Here is a 20,167-nt window from a genome sequence, read left to right on the forward strand (position 1 = left end):
GAAATACTGAATTTAACTTTGCAGTCAGGAAAAACTTCCTAACTATTAAAACCATTCATTAAATGAAATGTGTTGTCTCAAGAGGTAATATATTCCTCTTAAGGTCTTTTTAACATAATTAAATTTAATTTTCAAATGAAGATCTGTTTTCTCTCCCTGTCCCCTCATCCTTACCGCAAAATGAGAAAGCAAGAAAAACAAAACTCCTGTTACAATTGTGTTCAGTTAAAACTCTTTGGTCACAAGCATTGGTTTATTGGGGGGAAGGAAATACAATAAATACTCAGGTTTGGGGGATGTCTCCAGACAGGCACAAATGGGTAACGCAAGTATCACCCTAGTAACCTTCAGTTTCAGTCTCTACTTTCTCCTTCCCCACCTACTGCCCATATACCCATTTCATTTCAGAAAAAAAGTGGGGTAGACCGGGACATGGAGATTGGCAGATTCCTGGAATAGAAATTGGGGTTTAGAAAGGAGCTTAGAATGGGTGAGTGGGGTGTCCAATGCTATATAGGACTGGCAGGAGCATCCAATCTGTTGCCTTGCTTGAGAAAATCAGGAATTAACTTTTCATCCTGGGCTGCTCTGGGTGGGACTAAGGACCCATCTGGGGAAGGAAGAAGATTAAGTTCAGGATGCACTAGGACAAGTAATTGTAGATTTACTTACCCTGGATTTGGGAGTAACTCCTCAGATGCCTAAAGCAACTGGCATCAAGGGCCCTCCTGCCAGAATCAATGACTGTACCCCCAAATTCTTGTAGTCATACAGGTGCTACTGGACTCTTCACCCCCTTCCCTTGACCATTCCCAGTGTTTAATAGGGACACAAATTCAGAAAGTAGGGGTCTAGATCTGCCTCACCCCTAACAGCATCTTCATTTCTTCTAGCCGGGCCAGGATTTGGGGGGCATCCTCTGGACATACCAGCTGCAGCTCCCGGGGTTTCATGTGTAAAAGCTGGCTTCCTGTTAGTATTCCCAAGCTCTTAACTGTGCTATGAGAGACAGAAGGCCATAATTAGCAATTAAAGATATTGCATTGATTCCAGGACAAGCGCTGGGGAAGCAAAGACTAATGGGGGAGTGGGAGACAGCATAGTGCTAAGTGGGGAAGAGATGCGATCCACTTTGTAGCTTCCTATTTTGACTAATCACTCTCCCTAACTAGGTGCTAAACTTTGTTGTCCGAGTTGCCTTAAAACGACAGAAGTGCTGCCCTCTAAATGCAGTGCCCTAAGACAAAAGCCTTGTTGCTCTGTCTTAGTTCTGCCTCTGTAGATACTGTTGGAGCAACAGTTGTGGTGATTGGACTATTGGGAATGGTATAATTCTGGACTGAGGGGATATCTTCCTTTTTCCTTTATTGCAATTAAATTCCTATCCATTTAAATCCTAGCCCAAATACCACCTCTTTCCTGAAGCCTTCCTCAATTCTTACCCTGATTCACCTTCCCCTTTGGATATCCCATAAGACATCTATAGTTTTCTAATGTGCTAAAATAACTTATCCCACAAGGGCAGGGACTATATTGGATCCAATATTTGTAACTCCCTCTGAATGCAGTAGCCACTTCATAAATTCTTTTCAAAGGAATGGAGATGGGGGTGAGGGTCTCCCTTCTTAGGGCCCCTCCTTTCTCTTCCTCCCCCCAAAGCCTGGGGCTGGCACTTACATGGTTGAGAAGTTTTGTGCTTGCAGCCAATCCCTCACTTCCTCTGGCTTGGAGCTGGGCCGCAGGATGGGACCCTAGGAGATAACACAGAAACCTGGAGGTTCCGAGACTGACTCTATTTCCCCTTTTCCTCAGTGCATTACCATGCATTCTCCTTGCCTCAAACCCACATCTTCCTATGCACTGTTTTCCTAAAGAGCTTGAGCTAGAGATTTGGGAGGGAGACCAGTCAAACAGTTACACACACCTACAACTAGAGACTTTTGTATTAATGCCTCAGGGCAAGAGAGAGAAAATTTGGGGATGGTGGGAATCAGGGAGGAGCCCTCAGGGTATGTGCTGGGGGAAGAAGCTTAAGCCTCTATAAGCTTCCAATTTTAACTATATATTCTCTCTAAGAGCTAAGCTCTTAATACTAAGGGAGAAGACACCCTCTGAATTTTAGTGCCCTGGGATGAAGCCTCGTCTATCCACCCTAGTTAGTTTGCAATTACCCGAGTTGGGGAGCTGGAGTGGACCCTGTTCATTTGCAGGCCTGGTGGCAGGGGTTCTAGGATGTTGTTAGGGATGTAGCCTCTTTGTCCAGCTTCGTTTTTCACCAGCCACCATTGTCTGCTCTGGTCCAGAATCTGTGGAAAGTCAAAGCAATTCTCATCTCTGGGTCTATCTAACTTGGTTTGGAGACTGGGAAGAAGCTACCCAAATAGTCCCCATGGGAGGAGTAGAAATAAAATTTTCTTCTCTTTATCTCTACCTTCTTCCTTTCTCTTTCCTATAATCTCCTCCCACCCTCATTCATCATGAAAATTCTTTTTTTTTTTTCATGAGTAATTTTTTTATTAAAACATTTTATTTTCAAAAAATATGCATGCATTATTTTTTAACATTGACAGTTGCATAGCCTTGTGTTCCAAATTTTCCCCTCCTCCCCCCACCCTCTCTCCTAGATAGTAAGCAATCCATGAAAATTCTTTTAGATTCAATCCCCCCTCCTTCCAGGCTGCCTGTCCCTTCTGACCCCTCTCCAATCTAATAGAGGTTTATCATCCTAGACAGCAGGTGGCTCAGTGGATAGAGCTCTGGGCTTGGAATTAAGGAGATCTGAGTTCAAATATGCTCTCCGACATTTTTACTAGCTATGTGATGTCAGCCAAGACACAATTTCTATTTGCCTCAGAAAATGGGGATAATAATAACACCTACCTTCAGGTTATGAGGCTCACATGAAATAATATTTGTAAAGTGCTTAGTACATAGTTGGCACTTAATAAATGCTTCCTTCCCCCTTCATCTCTTGACAATTTTCATTCCTCACCTCTAGCACTTCACCGGCGGCTACTGTCAGCTCCTTTGGATTCCTGCTTCCAAACTCATACTGGACTTGCATTAGTAGAGGCTTCTGGGATACGCTGGGTTTGTAGGGGAAGGAGAGACAGGGACAGTTTTAGGTCTCCAGGGTGAGGACCATGGGAAAAGGGAAGGGAATTCTGAAGAATGGGACCCGTGACATCTGGTCCCCTACAGAATCTTCTCAGTATCTGGGAGTGGGAGGCGGCTTTTCCAAGTTACACTTTTCTCTGTCTCATCCTCCCCCCAGCCCTTACACATAAAAGGGGAGCAGTCTGAAGGCTGGGGGCCCTCAATGGCAGTGTCTAAGCTCTCTCTAGGTTTGAAAATCCAGAAATCTCTGTGCCTGACCTCTTGCTGGGAACCTGGCCTCTTCCCCCCAACCCCTGCCCAGCTTAGCAGAGGAGGTTCTGAATGTCTCTGCTGTGGGGGCAGGGGGCACCAGCTGGGGAAGAGTCGGGATGTACGGGGGCAAGAGACAACTTGTTCTAGCTCTGAGAACACTGTCTGCTCTTCCCCCAGGAGGATGGCACTCAGTGTCCTTGGAGCAGTGATGCTTAATTAAGAAAGGAGAGATGCAGGAAGGGAGGAGCAGGGCCAGAGAGGAAAAAAGTAAGAAATAAGATATAAAAAATAGGATGGAGGGGGGAGAAATGGAGAGAGAGAAGAGGATGGAGGGAGAGAGGGAGAGACAGATAGACAAGTAGATAGATAGATAGATAGATAGATAGATAGATAGATAGATAGATAGATAGATAGAGACAGAGAAGGGACAGAGAGAGGGACACATACACAGACCACACAGAGGCACACATATATAGACACAGACACACAGAGAGAAAGAGAGAGAGACAGAGAGGCAGAGAGAGAGAGAGAGAGAGAGAGAGAGAGAGAGAGAGAGAGAGAGAGAGAGAGACAGAGAGAGAGACAGAGAGAGAGACAGAGAGACAGAGAGAGAAAAAGAGAAAAGGAGAGAGAGAGATAGAGAAACAGACAGAGACAGACACACAGAGAAAGAGACTCTTGGGTGATCAGAGATTTATATTGCAGGACACCAGCCCAACACCCACTGCTATTGGTTTTAGGACAAACCTGGGTGACATGCGTTTCTGGTCCTGTAAAGAAAAGAGAACAGGGGCCAAATGAGAGCAGGTAGTGGGAAATTTTCTAATTGATGTTACTACTGTGGGGCAGACAAATACAAACACACATCCCATTATTGCTTGGCAATACCGCTTTGAATTTGGTCTGGAGGAAAGGACAAGACTGTCTTTCTTAGCTGAGCCTGGAGGAATTTAGGAAGAGAATTGGATTCAGATGGATTTTTCTGAGGGCGTGGGGGTGAGGTTGTTGGCAGCTAATGGAGAAGGGTCACCTGTGCTCAACACTCAGGAGCCAGGAGGTACCCCTGGCTTCTTACCTTGGCTGGGTTGTGCTGGTGATTGGCCATGGAGTTGTCTGAAGGTTCAGTTTGCCTGTAGAATTTGGGTGTGTGTGTAGGATTTGTGGACTCTTGGTCTGCCCCATAAACCCTGGGGAGGAAAGATAAACAAACCAATCAATTATATCTGAGCCAGTCCCTCCTTTATATTGAACTTAGAGCCCATAGAAGGCATAATGTTTCCTAGCCCATGGGGAACCCAGGATCATCATCTTAAAAAGGGCCATTGGAGGTGATCTGTTCAAATCCTTTCAGTTTACCAGCCAGTTACCAGCTAGCAATTCAAACCCAAGGCCCCAACTTTCAATCCAGCCCTTTTGCACACCACCATGATACTAAAGAAAACTCTTTCCACCAGCACGCAGCCAGTTATATTGTAAAGGATACAGTCTCGGATGTGGGAAAGAACCATTGCACTTGGAACGAGAGGACCAGGATTTGATTCTTAATTCTGCTGCTTATTATTGAAGTAACTGAACAAGTCATTACACCTCTTTCAGCCTCAGTTTCTTTATCTATAACATGGTTGGACAAGTTCCCTTCCAGCTTTATGATTATATTAGGTAAGAAACTAGGTGACACAGTAAATAGAAAACTTGAGTTCAAATCCAGCCTCAGATACTTCCTAGATGTGTGATCCTGGCCAAATGGGGGACAACAACAGCACCTACTCCATAGGTTGTTATGTGGATCAAATGAGATCATATTTGTAAAGTAATTCCTGGCATACAGTAGGCACTATATAAATGCTTATTCTTTTCTCCACTTCCCCTTATTAATGCATTTATAAGGAGCTACACAGATATTATAACTTTCTATTAAGGGGCACAGGCACATATGATTTTTAATTGGAAAAGGTCTTCTATCCACCTCCTTCATTTTACCAATAAAGACCCTGAGGATGAAAGAAGATGGGAAAAATTTGCCCACCATCCCCAAGCAGCAGTCGTATCTCCAGTTCCAAATCCAACGTTCTTTTTTTACATCTATGTAGCCTATATATAAGCAGATATCTGTTTATATCCTATAGCCTCATAGATGTAGCTGCACATCAGGTTTACTTTGTGCACAATCCTATTTGAGTATAGGGATTTCCACACAGCCAGCTGGAATACATTAAATGATTTCCCACATTAGCTGGACTCAATGAACTCTAAAGTCTCTTCCAAATCTGAGATTCTTTGAATGTAGTAAAATGCCCACGTAAGTGCATGCTTGGGGGTTAGGGATGAGGGCTAATATCACCACTGGAGTTTGCTCTCACGTGCTGGTAGTCCAGAACTCTCCGAGACTTTTCCAAAAATCCATTTCATTTGGTAGCAGACAAGATTCCAGTAGGGCGATGGCCTTGGGGGTTAACCGGGGAACATCTACTGAAGCTGCCCAGTGAGGATTGGGACAGTTGGTGATCACCTGAACGAATAACAGAGGGTATGTTGGGAACAGTCGTTCTTTGCCAAGAAGAACTGACCAGGAGACAGTATTAGAAGGATGTTGACATGCCAGGATCCAGTACATATAGGGAGGTTTAAAGTGTTTGGACACATGTGTACAATCATGCATGTTAGGGATCTTCTCTTTTGCCCTTCTGATATCTCCTCCTGGTCCCTAGCATCCCTGACTACCTTGGGGTTGAAAGCGATGGCTTTGTTCTGAAACACTTTATTGAGTGGAAAATAGGACTCCCTTCTATCTCTTACCTTCCATCGCTTCGCCTGCTCAATGTGCCTTACCCATCTCCATCCCCACCCATTTCCTTTGCTCCCCTCAATCTTCTGTCTGCTTGGACTTCTTCCCCTTTCATCCTCCATCATGGTCTTTTTCTTGGGCCATTTCAACTTACCATGGTCAAAGCTTTGAAGAGGTTGTGTACAAATACAGGAGCACTTGGCTGATCTATGTAGAGCTCCATCTTCCCCTGAGGATATAAATAGACCAACTCTCTGTCACCATCAGGGCACTCTGCTTCCTCAAAAGGGTTGAGGGCTTGGTTTTGGTCTCCCCCTTACTTAAATTAACTGAGTTCCCAGGAAGTAAAGAGGAAGGGGAGGGGAGAGGAGCGTTGTTTCTAGATATAATTCTCTAGGCAATTTTCAGGGGTAGAGAATGATTTTTGGATGAGAGGGGAGGAGCTGAGTCTAGGGTTTATGAAATGAGGAGGAGGGGCAGAGGGTTTGTTTTGGAGAGTAGGAGGTTGGAGAAGGAGACTGAGTTACAGGATAAACCATTCCTCCCCCCATTTCCCAGGAGTTACTTACCAGGAGATTGAGTGAATGCTTGATCATCTGGAAACATTCTTTGTATTTGAGTTCTGAGAGAGGTCCTGTGAAGTAGACAAGACTGACTGACCACTCACAGCACTGTGCCCATGCTCCTCCTCCTCCCACCATTCCTAAATGTCCCTCCCAGGAACCCGGAGCTCACCTTTTTGGGTCTTCTTCTTCCCCAGAATATTCTTCTTGGTATTATTTTTCTGGGTCCCTTTTGTCATCATCACAAACTGCTCGATTTTATCCAGGGTGCTGTTTAGTTCCTCCTGTGCTCAGACAACCCCCCCCCCATCCAGGCTGAGTCTTTGACCTTGAATAAGCCAGTGACCTCTGCACTCCTTCAGAATACCATGTCATTGGTCCTAAATGGGAGCTTCCAGCCCTGCCCTCTAACCAGCCCTAGTCTTGCCCACCTGTGTAGTCTTTGACCAATATCCTATTGCTCCTGTCCTTCTTTCCTCCCTTCTTCCTTTCCCTCCACAATGTGTACAAAATCAGAAGGTCCCAGGTTAAGGCTGGATATATTTACCATGTCTTTCTCCAGGTCCAGGGGGAGCTCAAACTCTGCCTTCTGTGGGGAAAACTGGTCAAACCTCTGTGGTTTCTGGGTATCAGACTGGTATGAGGCAGGGAGTCCTGTTCATGATCAGAAGATAAGGGACTGTGGCCATTGTTACCAGGTACCTTATTCCATTCCCTCAGGGCTGCAATCCATGCTTCTCCCCATCCTCATCCCACCTCCCTGAATACTCTGGACTCTACTCACTGTGTTCGATGGAGTTCCTGGGATACGTCTCCTGGGGATCTGCCTCCCACTGATGCTTTTGGGGTTGGGGACTTCCAAATCTGTATCTGTGAAGGACATAAGATCTGAGCCTTTGAAACAGAGATAGGAGGCCCCCTGTTCCCCACCCTTCAGACTTTCAGAATTGCATTTTGTCACAGTCTTCTCAACTCAGGTAACTTCAGTCTCCTCTCTCCTTCAGTCCATCTCCATCCTAGCTTCAACCCCTCCCCTTTTGAATGCTTCCACTTCTATCTCTTTAGTTGTTTAGTCTTTAATTGTTTTCTCAATTCCAGAGCCTTTATTCATCCTCCTTCCTTTGCCTCCCAATTTTGCCATTGTTCAGCTGTTTCAATTATGACCCCATTTGGGGTTTTCTCGTTTTGGAGTGGTTTGTCATTTCTTTTTCTCATTTTACAGATGAGGAAACTGAGGCAGATAGGATGAAGTGACTTGCCTAGAGTCACACATTTAGTAAGTGTTGGAGGCTATATCTGACCTCAGAAAGATTGACTCTGGGCTGGTGCTCTATTCCCTGCTCCACTGGGCTATCCCAGCTTTCCATTTATCCCTATCCCAATTCTGAACCTGACCCCTATCCTCCAGCCCCTGACTCATTCTCACTCTCATTTTATTTCTATCTCCTCCAGCTTGGACCCATTTTTGGCCTTTTTCTTGACTTTATCTTCAGCTTCGTTTCTAGCCTCAAGGATGGCAACTGGGATATCACAAATTAATTTCTGGGTATGTGAAGTGATCTCTTCCCATTGTTCTTGGGACTGAGAGCCAGTTATCCTTGGGAACTTCAGAGGGCCATGGGGATTAGAAGGAGGTTTTACCTTGGTTCTCGCCTTTCTTTCAGTTCATCAATAGCCTTCTGTATGTTATTCCTCAGGATCTCAGCCTGGAGAAGGGGACAATCAGAATACATGAGTCTGGGCAGGAGCCCTGCCGCTCTTAGACCTAAACCTGGTATTCTCTTCTTATTCCCTGCAGGCTAATAAGGTCATTGCTTTCCATCCTTCCCCCCAACTCAGGCTGCTCACCCCAACTTCCCAGCACTGGAATAATAGGATATTGGTCAAAGACTGGTCCAGCTCCTGAAGCATGATTAATAGAACTGAATTGAAGGAACAGCTATTTAATATGGCATCCAGAGATTGGATGTTCTCTAAAGGGTAGGAATCCATCTCTTCCTGTGGGAGAAAAAGAAGGATTTAGTAAAGGTATCATTTTGAGAGCCAGGATACATTTCTTCCAGGAAGTTCCCTCTAACATAGGATTCCCATGGCCATTAATCTGGCCTTCCAAGCCATACCTCCCTGGTGGAGTCCTTGGACTTGGGAGGGGCAGGATGAGCATGAGAAGGAATGTGGAAGAAGGAAAGGTTAAGGTCTCCTTGGGGAAATAGAAGAGGAGGGATATGATGAAATCCTCACCCTGGTCTCAATATCCAGGATTTGAAGCCAGTGGTCTTTGACCTGCAGGACCACATCCTGGCCCCACACTTGACCTTGGGCGTCCATCATCTGAAGCTTCGTGATGACATCCTTAGGTTCCCGGAGAGTTCCTGAGCCGAGCTTACAGGTCAGCAGGTGCTGAGGATTAACAAGGGAGAATGCTCAGGAACTGGGAAACTTTGAGGGAGGATTACAGCAGATCCCTTGTTCACGTGGTAGGATGTTCTCTGGGCTGGGGAAGTGGTCCCCAAGGTCTCCACACAAGTAGAACCTACTCTCAACCCTCCCCAGGTTAAGGTCAAGGCTGGAGTTAGGAAATATTCCAGGGGAGAAGGGATGGGCAGAGGAAGGCTGGCATTAGGCACCACTTCAGGATTTGGGGCAGGTTATGGGCTGTTTAAAGGGACAACTTGGCGACTATTTTGAATCTCTGGGGTTTCAGGTATGGATCAAAGAGCTGGCAGTTCCTTTGCTTTCCTATTGACCCAGAGATAAAGTCCATTCTCCTTCACTTGTTTTTCAGGGACACAAACCACTCCCTCCCTGCCTTTACAATCTTATCTCATACTGTTCCCCAAGTTATGCTCAACTCTAACCATGCTGGTCCCAGAACCTGCTATTTCATCTCTCTGTCCCAGAGTCAGGCACAGCAGCTTGCACATAAGAACAGGGACTGGATCCGGGCTTTCATTAGTGTAAGGAACTCCCGGATGAGGGAACTCCCTCTGCCAGTGCAGGTTATAGCCTTAGAAACACAGTCTTAGAGAGTTATATTGAGCACCAAGAAATGGCATCTTCCCGGGGACATTGTCAGAACGAAGTTTGAAGTCACAGCCTCTCTAGCCATTAGACCATGTTGCCTATCCTGCATAGATCCAGTTCTTCATAAATGCTGACTGAAATACTGGATTTGCTGGATCCTCTTCTTGTGTTTGTGATTCTGCAAACAGCCAAAGGGAAATACTGTCCCTTCCCAATCTTTTACCAGCTGCTGGGATGCAGCTCAGATCCCAGCCTCTCCATGAGGGCATCTCTAGCTGCCATAGCACCTTCTTCTTCTCTCAGGCCCCACACTGGGGGACGCCTCCCTCTCTCCCTCTCTCTCTCTCTCTCTCTCTCTCTCTCTCTCTCTCTCTCTCTCTCTCAACTTGGAATTATTCAACTTGGGTTATTCAACTCTCTCACGAATTTGTCTTTTCCCTTGGTCTGTTCTACATCTCTATCTCTCATCTACTCCACTGTCCCCTTTTTCTCTTCCTTCTTTTCCCTTTCCCTCCTTCCCTTCCTTCCCTTCCTTCCTTCCTTCCTTCCTTCCTTCCTTCCTTCCTTCCTTCCTTCCTTCCTTCCTTCCTTCCTTCCTTCCTTCCTTCCTTCCTTCCATTTCTCTCTTTTCCCTTTTCTTTCTTTCTCTTCCTTCCTTTTTCTCTCTATATTCTCCCTCCCCCTCTTCCTTCCTTTCTTCTATTTTCTCTCTTTTCTACCTTTTCTTTCTTTCTCTTCCTCCCTTTTCTCCTTCCCTTTCTTTTTCTTTCTTCCTTCCCTTTTCTCTCTCCTTTCTTTTTCTTTCTCTCCTCTCTTTCCCCATTTCCCTTCCCTGCCTCTAACATGGTCCCCATAATGTTTCCCATGGTTATGCATCTATCCCCTCTGTAATCCATACCTACCTCTCTGTGAACAAACTGGTAATGTCTGTCAGAACCCTCCCCTACTTCAGCACATCTTTGATTTTTTCAGGATTACAGATTCTCAAGGCTGAAAGGGACTTTAGCCATTATTAATATGAGCAGGAATCCCTGATGATTAGCCCTCCAGTGCCCAGCACACAGTCGTAATCTAAGAAGTGCTTGTTGATTGAATGAGTGACCTGGCCCTAGCTGACATTTAGACATTCTCTTTAGTGTGCAGTTTGCAGCTTAATACTACATTAAGACCTTTGAGACAGTTTGCATACGACTTTAAAGCAAGATATTACATGTTTTCTCATTTAGTCCTTGTAAAAAGTTCCTGAGGCAGATGCTATTATAGCAAGGTTCAGATTAGTGACAGTAATGAGTCCCCTGAAATGATGGCATGGATTTTAATTTACCCTATTCAAAGTTATAATTATGTAAAATATAGTAATTTATTCCATCCCAGTGGAAGTATGTAGTACAGATTTAGGTAATATAACTGTTTCATTTGGATTCACTAGTCACACTAAGGGACTTGTCAGTGTGAAATCCATGTTATAAGTGGGAAAACTGAGGCTGAGAGAAGGTCAGTGGCTTGTGCAGGATCACACAGTTAGTAGATGTTCAGGATTTGGAGTCAGATCCTAACTCTAAGCCCAATGAGACATGCCCTGCAGCTTTGCTGATGTCTTTCAGTTGTGACCGACTCTTTGTGACGCCATTTAGTTTTTTCTTGGTAGAGAAACTGGAGTGGTTTGGCTTTTCCTTCTCTACTCATTTTACACATGAGGAACCTGAGGCAGACAAGGTTAAGTGACTTGCCCAGAGTCACACAGCTATGTAACTATAAATCTTCCTGACTCCAGGTGAGGTGCTCTGTGTACTCTGGCACTCTAGCCGCTCACCATACAGCTACCAGATGCCTTCCATTGAGTTTAAGGTGGTCTCCCTGTAACTTTCACCCATCAGTCTCAGTTCTGTTCTCAAGGGCTAAGCAGAAAAAGGCCTTTTCCTCTTCCACATCTTGCAAATACTTGAAGACAAGTCCTAACTATGTCTTTGTCCAAACCAGAGGCTCCTAGTGGTACAGTGGATAGAACACTGGGCCTAGAGTTAAGAAGGTCTGAGTTCAAATCCTAACTTGGACATTTACTAACTGAATAACTCTAGGCACTTAATTTTCCTAATCTGTAAATAAGGATAATAACAACATCTACTTCATAGGATTGTTATGAACATCAAATAGGATATGTAAAAAAAAAAAAGTACTTAACATAGTGCCTGGCACATAATAGGTATTTAATAAATTCTTGTCCTTTTTACCCTTTCCATGAATCACAATACTTCTACCCTTTCCATGGAGGCTTTATTGAACTCCTTTTCCCCCAACTTAGCTGGCTCAGGGGTAAGCTTATTGTTTGGTCCTACTGTTACCTGAAAACTATCAAACCAATGGCTTTCCTTCAATTTCTCATCATTCAAACTTCTATTATATTCATTCACTAGTCATTTATTAAATATCTACTCTGCATTCAACATCAATCTGAGCACTGGGAAGACACAAAAATAAAGTAGAAATTTTCACTCATGTGGTACACTCACTGGCGCCCCATTCACTTTGTCTGCCACCTTCAAAAATCTGGGACTGCCTTATACTCATCTCCTGCTCACTATTCATAATTATGAAAAACACTTAGTACAATGCCTAGCATACAGTAGGCACTACATAAATGCTTATCTCCATCCCCTATTCCCCACTATTCATAGCCAATCAGGTACCTGGTGGTCCCACCTTTACCTGTAATATCTGTCTTATTTTCCTCCTCTTTATTCCAACTGCAACTGAATATAAGCCATCATGGTCACTGCTTGGATGTTGAAGGTCTTTCTTCCTTTCTGTTTGTCTATCTCTCTGTCTCTCTCTTTCTGCCTCTGTTTCTCTGTCTCTGTCTCTCTCCTTCTCTACCTTTGTCTACCTGTTTCTATCTGTTTGCCTGTTTCTGTCTCTATCTTTGTCTCTCCTCCTTCTCTACCTTATTCTGCTACTGTCTCTGTCTCTCTGTTGTTTTCCATCTCTCTCTTTCTCTCTCTATCTCTCTGTCTCCTTCCTCCTTCTCTACCTTTGTCTGTCTTTTTCTGTCTCTACCTCTTTGCTATTTCTTTCCTCCTTCTCTACCTTTGTCTGTGTTTCTATTTCTGTCTCTTTCTGTCTCTATCTCTCTGTATCTCTCTGTCTCTGTCTCTCTCCTCTTTCTCTATCTTTGTCTATCTGTCTCTATCTGTCTGTCTATCTCTTGCATCATCTACCTGCCTTACACACATATCTGTTCTTGCTTCCCTTCAGTAAAATATAGCAAACAAACAAATAAAAAACCTAACAGTTTCAATAGTTCCCCCCCCCCGGCCTGCTAAGTAAATTTCAAATAATTTCCCCTCACAGTCCAGGCCCTCACATAGTTGATGGCGCTGCACCATTGTAGTCTCTAATCTTCTCCCGCATCCCTCTGTGAATTCTGTGGGCATGGACAGATTGGACCCCTCCTCTCAGATGGCCCGTCCTTGCCTGCCTGTGTCATGGTTCCCACTGTTCCCTCAGTTTAGAATGTCCTTCTTCTTCCCTTTCCTCAGGTGGGTTCTTCCCCATCCTTTAAGCCTAGATCAAATGCCATTGCCTCCACAATGCCTTCTCTGACCCCTCTGTTGATAAAGTCACATCCCACTCTGTGTTGTATCTCAGTGATATACTTAGCATGTATTATGAACATGATATATGGGGACAGCTAGGTGGTGCCATAATAGATAAGAGTCCTGGGTCTAGAGTCAGGAAAAATCATCTTCCTGAGTTCAAATCCAGCCTCAGATAGTTACTAGCTGGGTGACCCTGGGCAAGTCACTTAATCCTGTGTGCCTCAGTTTCCTCATCTGTAAAATAAGTTGGAGAAGGAAATGGCGAGCCATTCCTGTGTCTTTGCCAAGAAAACTCCAAACGGAGTCACAGAACGTTGGACACAACTGAAAAATGACTGAACAGCAACAACACAGTCTAGGGGATGAGTGTTGGACACAGTCAGAAAAACCTGGTTTCCAGTTCTGCCTCTGACATCTACCAATTCAGTATTGCTGAGCAAATCCCTTAATTTCTCTGAGATTCAGGTAACTCCCAGAGTCTTATCTCCTAAATCATAGATTATGGTTGGAGTTCTACGCAAACAAAAGCTGTGGATGTTATTATCGATGTGTGTGTCATGTCTCCTACTCATAGCAAACTATGAGCTGGGAGGGTCCTTGGAGTTCACTGAATACAATCCCTCCCATTTGACATATGGGCAAAGGGAAGGCCATTGAGTTGAAGGTAAGCATCAAGAGTAGAATTTTAACCCAGGTCTTCTATGCACCAGGCCAGCGTTCCTCCCACATGAGGGTAGGAATGGTGTTTATCTAAACTTGAATCACCTCCAGTACCTGGCAATATCATCTGTGTGCGTTCCCTTCATCTGACTGCGGCTGTTTGTGCCAATGGTTTATGGCCACGACCTGTGATTCATTTCCCCATTCCTCGATGACCCTCACACCTGACTCATGCTCTTCATCCTCCTTTTCCATCGGGCCCTACCCTTCTTCTTAGCCCGAGGTTCTGTGCCCTCTCCCTCTTATGTGGCCTTTGGGCCCTCTCAGCTCTTGCTGACCCATCTCCTAGAGGAAGGGTGGGTTAAATCATCATTATCCATGACTTCAAACTCCACCTCACCTCTGGACCTCTGCTACTATCAGCCTCCCTCTAACACAGTCTCCCTCTTGGAGCTCAGCTAGGTGGTACAGTAATTATCACTCTGACAGGGAATCAAGCTCCCCAAACATAACCTTCAACCACTCAGTTCCTCCTGTCTCAGCCAATCCTTTAGCTTCTTCCTGGTCATGATGGATTGGGACCACTTCAACCTCTCTTTCCTACCCTCCCACTCCTCATCCCTATCCCCCAAACTACAAGTCAAGCTTCTGCTGCCCTCTGCAGTGAATGACATTTCATTTGGAGATGTATTCTCATCTGTTCTCTGATCTTTCCCTCTAGGTTTAGCTATTGTAAAGGGCTTTTTCTCCTCTTCTCCAAAATTAACTCTGTTTCTTGAAGTCAGATCCTCCAGTCCTTTTCGACTCCTCAGATTCACAATTAGCTCCCCTCGCTAGCATCATCACTGTCTCATTCTCCAAAGGCACCTTTCCTCTTCCTTCAGACATACTAATTTCCTTTTTTTGATAAAATAAAACAAACATCCCTCATGTTCCGAAGAAAAAAAGTAAACTTAGTATGCTGATTAACAGAATAGTTATTCCCCCAAATAACAGGATATGACAATTGGCCAATACTAATGCAGTGAAATTTAATAGGCATAAATGTAAAGTTTTATAATCAGGTTAAAACAATCAAGGACAGGATCAACAAGTACTGGATTGGAGATATGTGGTTAGAAAGTCTTTTATGTGGAAATGAACTAGGAGTTCTGGTGAATTATAAAAAATGGTATTAATAGAACACTGTCCTCCACCATTGTCAGAACACACCCAGAACGCCGTGTTCTGTTCTGGCCCCCCATAGTTTAGAAGAACATTGATAAACTTGAAAGAAGTTATTGGGATGAGGGTTAACTGAAAGTATTGGAAGTGCTTAAGAAGAGAAGCCTTGGAGGGTAATTATCTAACTAGAGTACCATGGCCCAAAGGCCAAAATTCTGAGAATAATTTTTACATTTTTAAGTAAAAAGCTGTGGTTTTCTGATCCTTGGAGCACTGGTATCTAGAAGAGAAATTAACTAGTTCTGCTTCAGGGCAGAAAGTGGAAGGAAGAATAGCAGGTAGAAGTTGCAGGGAGGCAGATTTCTTCTCAACATAAAACTATTTAAAAACTAATATGCTGTCTGGCAGAAGGGCGAGAGAAAGCAAAGGGGAGATGGTACAAAGAGTTTCTCCATCACTGGATGGAGAAGCATCATGCAGAGGCTAGATGTTAATTGAGGTGATTCCTGTTCAGGTGAAAGAGACTTCTGGGTCTCTTTCCACTCTGAGATCTTATAATCCTTCTAAGTACCTTTCACAGCCAACCCCCCAGAATTCATGGGCTATAATTCTGTTCTAACAGTCAGATCCTTGTCTTAGTGTCATTCTCATTTCCTAGCAGCATTGCTAGCTGCACAAACCTTAGCCTTTTTCAGCCTCAGTTTCCTTATTTGCAATGCAAAAAAGTTGGATTCTGACTTCATACTGGTCTCTCTATGATCCTGTGATCAGCACTCTTACTTCTTCTGATCCCCTTTGTGGAATGTCCTCTCTTCCCCTCCTCTCCACACCCAGGAAACCTTAAGTCAGCACTATACCTTGGCAAATAATCAGTTTTTATGTTTAACGCTTATAGATCTGGACTCTCCTACAGTCCTAGCATAGTGTGAATACATATGGATTTGAAATGAATGAATTAAATGGAATTAAAAGTATCTCTGGGGCACTTGGGAGAGCTATGTGTGGGATGGCAGAAATTCTCACCTCCACTCGTTGCTTTAGGATGATGGGTTCTGAAGCCATGGCCTGAGAGTATTCTTTCCGTTGTTCTGGAGGTAAGAGCAGAAGAGAAAGAGAGGGGAGGAATGGGATGTGGTGGTAGTGGTGGGAAGGTCAGATCAGGAGATTGTGGGCAGGGCAGAACAAACTGAGGATGAGGATGAGGGTGAAGGAGAAGGGATTAAAGTGTGAAAGGGAAGAAAAGAAGAGGAAGCACAAAGGGAAGTAGGGAAGAAAATGGGAAGAGGGCATTGGAAAGAGAATGAAAAGGAGGGAGAACAGAAAGGCAAGAATGGATAAGAAGAAACTTACGGTAAATAGTTTTGTTGCTGGGTCTAGCCATGCTATTGGATCTGTTGAGGGCTGGCCTGGGGAATCTGGAAAGTCAACAGAAAAAGAAATATGATCAGAGCACAGGAGATGGTGCAATGCAAAAGAGGGATGTGGGAGCTGGATATATAGAAATATGGGTCTGAAAGGGAGGGGGGCAAAGGATGGGGCCTTGGAGACAAAAAAAATAAGCTCCCAAGAAAAGAGAAAGGAGTAGATCCTTGAGGGGAAGAAGATGAGGAAAGGGAAAGAGAAGGAAAAGAAGGAGAAGAAAAAGGAGGAGGAGAGAAAAAAGAAGGAGAAGGGGAAGGGAAAAGGGAAGGGGAAAGGAAGGAAAAGGAGGAAGAAGAAGAGAAAAAAGAGAAGAGAAGAAAAAGAAGTAGGAAGAGGAGGAGGAGAAGACAAAGAAGAAGGAAAAGGGGAAGGGAAAGGGGAAATAAAAGGGGAAAGAGGAAAAGGAATCCATTGGGAAGGGGAATAAAACTTTGTAGGGGAGAAGGGGGGATGGGAGTCCTGACGAATTCTAGGTCTTACTGATGGAACTGGTTATCCTTGTGGGTGACATAGTCCATCCTTTGTACTGGTGGTGTCTCTGGAAACCTAGGAAAAATTGCAGATTTTGACCTTTCAGCCCATCCTTTGATAGCTCCAAGAAATAAAACCCCTCTAATCTCCAAACCCCAGACTTCTGTCCCCTGAGACCCTTCCCACAAAGACTTTGAATGTCTCTCCACAAGACCAGTCCTGACAGCCAATTTTCTATCTGTAGGCTGAGGGGAAGGGACCACACTAGAAAGTCAGAAAAATGGCTACATGGAAGGGGGAGCAGTGGCCTCTCATTGAGTTAGAAAGATCACTGACTCTGAACCCAAAATACTTATATTCAGATCCAACTTGGGGGATGCTTACCACCTATATGACTAGACACAAGTCACTTCAGTTTCCTTATCTATACAATAAGAGGTGGAGCTAGATGGGCCTAAAAGTCTCTAATAGCTCCAGATGATAATCCTAAAACTCAGAGGGCACAGAATTTCCAGCAAATAGTTTGAAAAACTTATTCACATGACTAGAGCCCAAAGCCCCTCCTTTCCCTAGAAGACTTAGAGCAGTGGTCCTCAAACTTTTTAAATAGGGGCTAGTTCACTGTCCCTCGGACTGTTGGAGGGCCAGACTATAGCAAAAACAAAAACTCACACTCTGTCTCTGCCCCTCAGCCCAACTTATTTATCTGAACTTTTACTAAAACACTATACTTTCAATTAAATTAAATGTATCATTAAAAGTAACTTAAAATCAAGGGAATAAGAGAGGAGATAGGTTCCCTGGGTTCTTTCTTGCCTTGGAAATTCTACTATATAATTTAGATCAAAGTCTCTTAAGAAGCCAGAATTTTTATTTCTCCCCTTGGTAACTGCCTAATAGAGGTGGTCAGGTAGCTCATTGGATGTCAGGAAGACCTGAGTTCAAAGCCTACCTCAAACATTGATTAGCTGTGTGTTTTTGGGCCAGTAATAACTTTTCTAAATTTCAGTTTCCTAGATGTATAAAATGGGGATAATAATAGCTCCTATCTCACAAATTTGTGGGGAGGGTCAATTGAGATAATATGTAAGACATTTTATAAGCTTTAAAGGGCCATGTAGGAATTGCTAGCTGTTATTATGATCTGAGTTCTCCTTTTCCTCACCCCTTTTCCAAAGATCTCACCCATGAGAATGATAAACTCTACTTCTAAACTCAAAGGAGAGGAAAGGGCATTTTGATCAGCTTTCTTTCCCACATCCCTCCATCCCCATGAGTCCCAAGTCCTGCCTGTCAGGAAGGGATGAGGGGCCTGAATACCTGCTCTCTTTGCTTATGGTTATGTGCTTTGGTGTGAGAAGAGGCTGAGAAACACTTGGTGATCAGCATTCCTAATAATCTTGGAACTGGTGACAGGGCAAAGAGCACAGCCAGTATATGCATGTCCTTGGAAAATGGTGTCTTCAGAAAGGAAAGGGAGATCGAGGACTAAGGAAGAGGTGAAAGAGATAGAGAGAGGAATCCAAATATCTGGGAATAATGGATAGCCCATTCCATACTGTCCCAAATCCCTAGGCCCCTATTCAATCTGAAATCTGTAAATAGTCTGAACGGTCAGATGGAAGTCAGAGCCAGGAAAATCACTGATGTCTTCCCAAATATCTACCTCCAGCAATGGGTGAAAAGAAAATCCAAGAGCTGAGGCAACTAGAATCTGCCAGCTAAATGGCAGGGATTGGGATTCAATTCCCTCCCTTTGGGTCAGGATTAGGACTTTTCTAATCAATCAGCCTTGGCCAAGGAGATGCAGCCCACCCCAAGCTTTGCTCCTTCAGTGACAGAGGGACCATTGTCCTTTCAAACCATAGTTTCTCAATCAGCCATTCAAGCCCAGAGCTAACTCTACCTCGGGGATCCCTATGGTCAGGAGCAGACCAGGATGGTCAAGGTTTCTGAGGGTCCTTAATCGGTGAGAACACAAGCTCCTGGGCCCAGAAGGGTCACTCCAAGGTGACCTTCCCCTTCCCCATTCCCTGTTTCACAATTACCTGTAGTTCTGGATCTCCAGCACCACAAATCCAAGCGATGTGTCTGACTCCTTGAAAAGTGGATCAGCCCACTAGTGAGTGAGTGTTTGGAAGGAGTTAGAATGGCTGTAGCCCTACCCAATAGACAAGGTTTCTTTCCCAGGCTACAAGAACATGATGACAGAGTAGCCACAGACACACCTTATGGTCTTTGGACTCTTAGTAGGTGGAGAGTATCCACGGGCAGCTGCCCACCCCCACCTCTCCTCCTGTTCTAGGCAGGCATATGTCCTCACCTGTGGTTGGCTCTATTAATGCCTGACTCCTGACATCCTTATTCCCTCAGGATTTATTCTCCTCAGGGGTCATCCAGCCCAATCTCTTCCTAAATTATGAGATCCTTATGTAACATTCTCAACAAGTGGTCTGCCCAGCCTCTTCCAGAAGACCACTGGTGATAGGCCACCCAATACCCCAGGAGACAGCTCAGCCCACCTCAGGGATAATGTTAAGGAATTTATTTCCTTCCTTGTTTGTGTAGGTGAGAGACCATGAGTCAGAGGATTGATATCTAGAAGGAGCTTTTGTTGTTATTTAGCCTGATTCCTTTACTTAAGAGATAAATTGAGACATGGAGACTTTAAAAGACTTGTTCATGTTTACACTTATGATGAACAATAGTCCTCTCTCCATAAAATCATGCTTCCTGTGAGTATGACCTATTCCACTGGAAGGCCTTTAAAAGCAGGAATTTGTTTTGTTTTGTTTTGTTTTGTTTTGCTGAGGCAACTGGGATTAAGTGACTTGCCCAGGGTCACACAGTCAGGAAGTGTTAAGTGTCTGAGGTCAAATTTGAACTCAGGTTCTCCTGACTTTCAGGGCTGGTGCTCTATCCACTGTCCTACCTAGCTGCCCCAACTTGTATCTCTTTTGGCTTTTTTTTTTTTTTTTTTTTTTTGGTCTCCCTACAACTGTCACAGTTCTTGACACAGAATAGGTATTAGGTAAATGTTATTATTGTATTTTATATACCCATTATTAATTAACATGTTTTCTCCTCTAGAATTAGAATATTAGAATATGAAC

At 44.2% G+C, this 20,167-nt stretch overlaps 1 protein-coding gene across 3 annotated transcripts; it reads right to left on the reverse strand.

Annotated features, from left to right (window-relative positions):
• Window positions 1-220: 220 nt before the first annotated feature.
• Window positions 221-19,247, reverse strand: LOC141539756 (epidermal growth factor receptor kinase substrate 8-like protein 3). 3 transcript variants are annotated; one of them, XM_074262936.1, is made up of 20 exons: window positions 19,103-19,240; window positions 17,064-17,129; window positions 16,512-16,576; window positions 16,185-16,249; window positions 8,959-9,117; window positions 8,566-8,715; window positions 8,359-8,423; window positions 7,502-7,587; window positions 7,265-7,371; window positions 6,890-7,001; window positions 6,724-6,788; window positions 6,309-6,383; window positions 5,730-5,878; window positions 4,445-4,556; window positions 4,117-4,139; window positions 2,993-3,086; window positions 2,172-2,306; window positions 1,678-1,751; window positions 867-999; window positions 221-610 (listed from the first exon to the last, which is right to left on the reverse strand). In XM_074262936.1, exons 2-20 carry the CDS (start codon window positions 17,099-17,101, stop codon window positions 599-601), a joined length of 1,719 nt encoding a protein of 572 aa, XP_074119037.1. In that variant the 5' UTR covers window positions 17,102-17,129; window positions 19,103-19,240; the 3' UTR covers window positions 221-598. The 3 variants fall into 3 exon arrangements, with proteins under 3 accessions (XP_074119037.1, XP_074119038.1, XP_074119036.1); XM_074262937.1 differs by lacking the exon at window positions 4,117-4,139 and having other exon boundaries at window positions 4,431-4,556; window positions 19,103-19,247; XM_074262935.1 differs by lacking the exon at window positions 4,117-4,139 and having other exon boundaries at window positions 4,413-4,556.
• Window positions 19,248-20,167: the final 920 nt, after the last annotated feature.

This window comes from Sminthopsis crassicaudata, chromosome 4 (genome assembly GCF_048593235.1).
Source record: "Sminthopsis crassicaudata isolate SCR6 chromosome 4, ASM4859323v1, whole genome shotgun sequence".
Taxonomy (NCBI): Eukaryota; Metazoa; Chordata; class Mammalia; order Dasyuromorphia; family Dasyuridae; genus Sminthopsis; species Sminthopsis crassicaudata.